The sequence below is a fragment of the Panthera leo genome, chromosome C2, assembly GCF_018350215.1.
Source record: "Panthera leo isolate Ple1 chromosome C2, P.leo_Ple1_pat1.1, whole genome shotgun sequence".
NCBI lineage: Eukaryota > Metazoa > Chordata > Mammalia > Carnivora > Felidae > Panthera > Panthera leo.
Window position 1 is genome coordinate 48,194,534 of NC_056687.1, and position 6,000 is coordinate 48,200,533.

Here is a 6,000-nt window from a genome sequence, read left to right on the forward strand (position 1 = left end):
CAATTTAATGCTGTATTTCATGTTCCTAGAAATTTATGGATGTTGTATATTTCTGGTGCATTATATCTTTCATTGATATAACAAGGCACTTTAGGTCCCATTTTGTCTTGAAGTATGATTTTCTATGTATTAATGTAGCAACTTCTAATTTGTTTTTATTTGATCTTATCTACTTATAGTTTTAATCTTTAAGCTTTCTATGTCACTTTGGTTTTGACTTACCTCATTTTAAATTCCATATATTTAGGGACACCTGGGTGTCTCAGTTGGGTAAGCGTCCATCCGACTTCAGTTCAGGTCATGATCTCACAGTTTGTGGATTTCATCGGGCCCTGTGAAGACAGCTTAGAGCCTGCAACCTGCTTCAGATTCTGTGTCTCCCTCTCTCTCTGTCTTTTCCCGCTTGCATGTGCTCTCTCTCTCACTCAAAAATAAAGATTTAAAAATTTTATAGATCCCATATATTTAGATTTGTGTTTTTTAAAATAATTTTCTCATTGTTTTTCCATTTTATTAAAAAAGTTAATCTTTTAGCTATTTAGCTAAATGTTAGCCATCAAAACTAATATGTTTGATTTTATTCTGTCTTATTTTCTTTTTTCACATCTATCCATTTCTTCCTATGTTTTATATTTACTGTGCTGTATAAATTATGTATTCTTTTACTTAATCTCTAATTATTAGAATATTTTCCCTCTGTTGTTATCTTTGTTTATTAAATATTACAATTTTGTAAGATATAATTTTCAATTTGCAGAGTAAAACAATATGTATTGATTTTTCCTTTTTAAGGTAATAACATTAATACAGTGTAGCTGCTTCCTGTCTCATGGTTTTATTGGTACAATTTAAAATTTACTTCGCAATTATTGTTGTTAAATTATAGCGTCTACATTATTTTCTTTCATGAGCTATTTACAATGCTTGGATTATATTTGATAATGATCTCAACTATATTTTCTTTTCTTTAAAAATATTTTTTTATTGAGGTATAGTTGACATACTCAACTGCATTTTCTTATACTTACATAGTTTCAATGCCTTTTGCTAGTCATTTTATATTGGAATGTCCATTTAACTTTTAAATCTTAATGAATATCTCATTAATAGTATTATATTTTTGAGTAACTGTTTAATGGGTAGTTAGTAAATATATTTTTTTAATGTTTGTTTTATTATTGAGAGAGAGAGACAGAGCATGAGCAGGGGAGGGGCAGAGAGAGAGGGAGACACAGAATCTGAAGCAGGCTTCAGGCTCTGAGCTGTCAGCACAAAGCCTGACGTGGGGCTTGAACTCACGAACCACAAGATCATGACCTGAGCCGAAGTTGGACGCTCAACCAATTGAGCCACCCAGGTGCCCCAGGTAGTTAGTAAATATTAATGAGGACTTTGCTAACTGATACTTTTTCTTTAGGTACCATGACACATGAACCACAAATTAGCTTGGCATTTAATTCTTGGCAGTAATCTTTTTTTTATTGAAATTCTGTAGACTTACTAAAATTTTATGCTGTGCAAAAAGGTTAAAATTCTTTGTTTTCCTTCTTCTTCTTCTTTTTGGTTCTTCCCATTCTTATGCAATTCCTTAAAATTAAAAAAAAAAAATTTTGGACCCCTAGGAAGTTACAAAAATCATACAGAGAGTTCCTATGTACCCTTCATCCAGCTATGCCAATGACAACATCTTATACAACTATAATACATCAAACCCAAGAAATTGACATTGGTATAATCCACATAAATTATTTGCTTATAGGCTTTAAACTCTTAAAGTGATGACTTTAATTCTAGCTTTACTAATTTAACTATTAAATAAATAAAAATATATAATTTATCAAATTAAATAGAATTATTGTAGTTTTGTAAGTTCATTTGTCCTCTTTCTTCTTGTACTCAGCAATGAACTTTTTATGTATACAAGTTTCATCTCCTTAACTAGGTTTTCAGTTCTCTCATGCAAGAAACATGCTTGTGTATCTTTCATAGTAGGTAACATCTTGCTTAATATCAGTATGGGCTATACTTGTCTAATATTTTGTGAAGACACTGCAGTGTTTGATGATTGTCTCATCACTGAAAGTAGTAACCACTGTTTGAAGTTGCCATCATGTTGGTTGTTTCTGGCCCTGGTCAAATATCACTGACGAGGCAAGTCTTTGATACAAAATGGAAACTATTGGAAAAGTATTAGATAAACTTGCCTGGACCACAAATGATAAAGTCTGTATAGTGCAGTGTGAGAGCTGCTTGGATGTTTAAATTGCTACCACCATGTTTAATGTTTGTAAGCACCTCACCCTCTATCTGGTAGCCCTCTAGAGTGCCTTTTTATTAGTGCCTCAAACACCGGATGTGTGCCTGCCACTAAATCTAAATGGATATAAGGTAGTTTTTCACTGTTGTCAACACCCAGTGGAAATTCCTCAAGGGAAATAAATAGGATAAACTTAGTCGGTCTGGATTACCAATTGCCTCATGAGCTTGTTGCCTAGAGTGATGAGGAATTTAGAAAAGTACCAGAAAGAAGGTATAGTAAAGGATATTCTCTTCTCTGTGATATGAATGGCACATTACAACTAGAGGCTCATTACAAAATGTTAATAATGTCTAGTAAAACTGAGGGTGGCCATATGGCAAGAGCACTGAGCTTAAAGGAGAGTCAGGCTATCTTCCAGCTTTACCATTAATGATTCATATGATTTTAGGAAAATCATGCAACCTTTCTGAGTGACATATGTAAAATATAAAATGGAGGAGGGTGTTAAAATTGATACTATGTTTTTCAAAGTGTGTCTGAATATTGCTTAGGTCAGAATTTACATAGTATGTTAAAATGCTTATTCCTGGGCCTCATCCCTTACCTAGTCAATCAGAATCTACAAGGTAAGAACTAGAAATCTTCACTTTAAACAAGGGTTTGACTTTTATGTACACTAAAGTGAGTTGTTTATATGTAAGCCTCCCTCTAGATTTAGAATGCTATAATTCTAATGGACATTTACTATGTGCTATAAATATTACTTAAAAAACACAATTTGATCTTTGTGCTAGTGAGAATTAGTTTGGTCCATGCATTTTGTCTTTTTCAATAACACCTTTGGGATTTTGGGAGTATAGAAATATTGGGATGCTACTCAGACAGAGTTTCACAGGATGGTGTCTTTATGAATTTTCCATGGTCTAGATCTTTTTCCTCATTGTTGCATAACAAGAGATTCTATCCAGTCTTGTCTTTACCTTAGAATTTAAAGATGAAATAGTGTACTCCACAAAGAGGACCAGTTTTCTCATGTCTTCAAAATAAATCTCTCTTCCTTGAACAATCAGGATGGTCAGTGAACACTTTTGTCCTTCTGAAATCTGTGTCCCTGTGCATACTTCCTTGTGTCATCAAGGCCTGGCCCAGATAAGTAGGTACCACCTGTTGGATAACAATCAAGTTAACCTTCCTGCTTTTGGCCAGAGAACTGGTCTGTCTCTTGCCGATATGTATTGATTTTATTAGTTAACCTCTCAGAGTCTTTGGGTTATCTTACCACAGTACCAGAAGTCTCCTACCACAGTTTTCATAGGATATGATTCTAGAAATAAATCCTAATAAGGCTTGGGCTCTAGAGATGCCAATCTGGAGACATGATGGATTTTTAAAAATAACTTTTAATTTTGAAATAGTGTAAAACAAGAAGTTGCAAAATAGTATAGTGTTCCCATGCACTCTTTTCCCAGCTTTCAGTAGTGATATCTTATATAACCCTGTTATGTTGTCAAAATCAAAAAGTGAACATTGGCACAATACTATTACTCAACTATAGATATTATTTAAACTGTTATTTCCACCAAGGATATTAATGAGAAATTAGCACGGGACTCTTAGATGCTATCATATACTTTATAATATCTTTCTATTGTAGTTACTAGCAAGAGGTTGAGTAGTATATTGGATAGAAGAATTTTGGAACCAAATGGAGTTGAGTTCAACTCCAGACTCTACTGACTAGTGGTTGGGTAATGTTAGGCAAGTTACTTAGTTTATCTGAGCTATAGTTTTCTCACTTAACATGAGGATAGTAAGGAGAGTAAGACTCATTTCATAGGGTTGGTGTTAGGATTAAATAATGAGGATTAAAGGAAAAGCAGTATCTGATACCAATAGGACTTCATGAAGTGGTAGTTTTTATTTTAAAAATGTACAGAAAATAGTACTCAGTCTTTTATGGACAAATTTCTCATGCACATCTGATCTTTATATGTAAAGGACAGAAAAGCAATGAGTAGAAGTGCTTAAATTTTTTTTTTTTTTTTTTTTTTTAGAACTGGAAGAATTAGGTAACCCGTAGTCAATCTACCTCCTTCAGAAATAAAAAACCAAACAGGTTAGGAAAAGAACGAAATTACTCTGGTACACTCAAACATAAAATATTTGGTCTTTGTCCTCAGTTCCTGACACACAGTTCCTAAAATCCTCGGAATCTTTGGAGTGATATGAGTTTCTTTTGTGTGCTAATGAATGACTGGTGGTCAGGGTCCCTAGAAAACTTTAGGCTGGAGGCTTATTGCCAGAAAGACCAAACCTTGATTTGAAGCTTGGAACTTTCAGCCCCACCCCTCAACCTCCAGGAAAGGTAGAAGGGCAGGAGATTGAGTTGGTCACCAATGGCTAATTATTGAATTACCAGACCTGTGTAATGGAACCTCCATAATAAGCCCTAAATTAAGGGGTTTAGAGAGCTTCTGGGTTGGTGAACATATTGAAGTACTGGGAGGGTGGTGCACCTGGACAGAGAATGGAAGTGGAAGTTCCATGCCCCTCCCTCCACACCTTGTTCTATGATCTCTTCTATTTGGCTGCTCCTGGGTTGTATCCTTTATAATAAACAGGTAATAGGAAGTAAAGAGCTCTCCTGAGTTCTGTGAGTATTTCTAGAAAATTATCAAACCTGAAGTGGGGAGGTAGGTTATGGGAACCTCTGTCATGGTAGTCAAGTCAGACAGAAGTGTGGGTAATATGGGGACCCAATATTTGCTATTAGCATCTGAAGTGAAAGCAGTCATGGGACTGAGCCTTAACCTGTGGAATCTGACACTAACTCTGTGTTGTTAGTGTCAGAATTCAGTTGAATTGTAGGACTCCCAGTTGGTGTCAGGAAGAGAAAGAGCTTCTCGGTTACACAGCCAACATGTGGCAAACTGGGACCTGAATTCAAGTCTTCCAGTTCTCCTGCCTACATGTAGCATTTCATATATGAGAAGAACATCTTTTCAACAAAGTGCACAATAGCTTGCAGATATAATCACTGAAGTTGGGGAGTTGTTGAGCATGATGAGAAGGGTGTCTGGCAGAGTAAAATAAATTGTTTCCCTGATTCTGTTATCTCAACACTGATCTAACATTAAACTTTTATTCTATCTTCCAGGGATTGCAAATTTTTGTCCTCTACACTGTCAGAACAAAAATCTTCCAGGATGAAGCTTCAAAAGTGTTGAAGTTGCTGTCACTATCCACTGGGAGAAAGAAGTCATTGCCATCAGTGACCTCACTGAGGCTGCGTGTGAGGATGTATAATATGCTCAGGTCATTTCCAGCCCTAAATGAACACTTTAGGCTGCTGGAACCATCTGTAATTACAGAAGAAACTACACTCTCTGAAAGTGACCAAGCAAACCCAAGCATCTAGACAGTAAAACTATTACTTTTTGTAATCCTCTTTTTATTCAACTCATTTTAAGTTTTTGCTTATTCTGTTTCTTTTGTTTATTACTCAGTCCTCCCAGAAAGTCTCCCTCAGTATACTTTGCTCAAGGCTGAGAATCAGATAAAACCTGTCGTTTATTATCATCAGGGATAATAGATTTGGAAGTTTTTCTATTATTCAATAGATTCTTACCTGTATGAGGTGAAGAATTCTACCCAGCATTCAAGAGAATTTAAGGTTATAATTGCTACTTATATCATAAAGTCTATGTGACAAACTTTGGTAAAACAAATTATTTTACAAT

The 6,000-nt window shown here is 35.0% G+C and overlaps 1 protein-coding gene across 1 annotated transcript in view; it reads left to right on the forward strand.

Annotated features, from left to right (window-relative positions):
• ADGRG7 (adhesion G protein-coupled receptor G7) overlaps positions 1 to 5,678 on the forward strand; it is an 82,745-nt gene extending 77,067 nt beyond the window's left edge. Inside the window, exon 16 of the mRNA XM_042903681.1 lies at positions 5,418 to 5,678. Within this exon, the coding sequence (XP_042759615.1) occupies positions 5,418 to 5,678 (261 nt within the window). The remainder of the gene's footprint in view (positions 1 to 5,417) is intronic.
• The last annotated feature ends 322 nt before the right edge of the window (positions 5,679 to 6,000 follow it).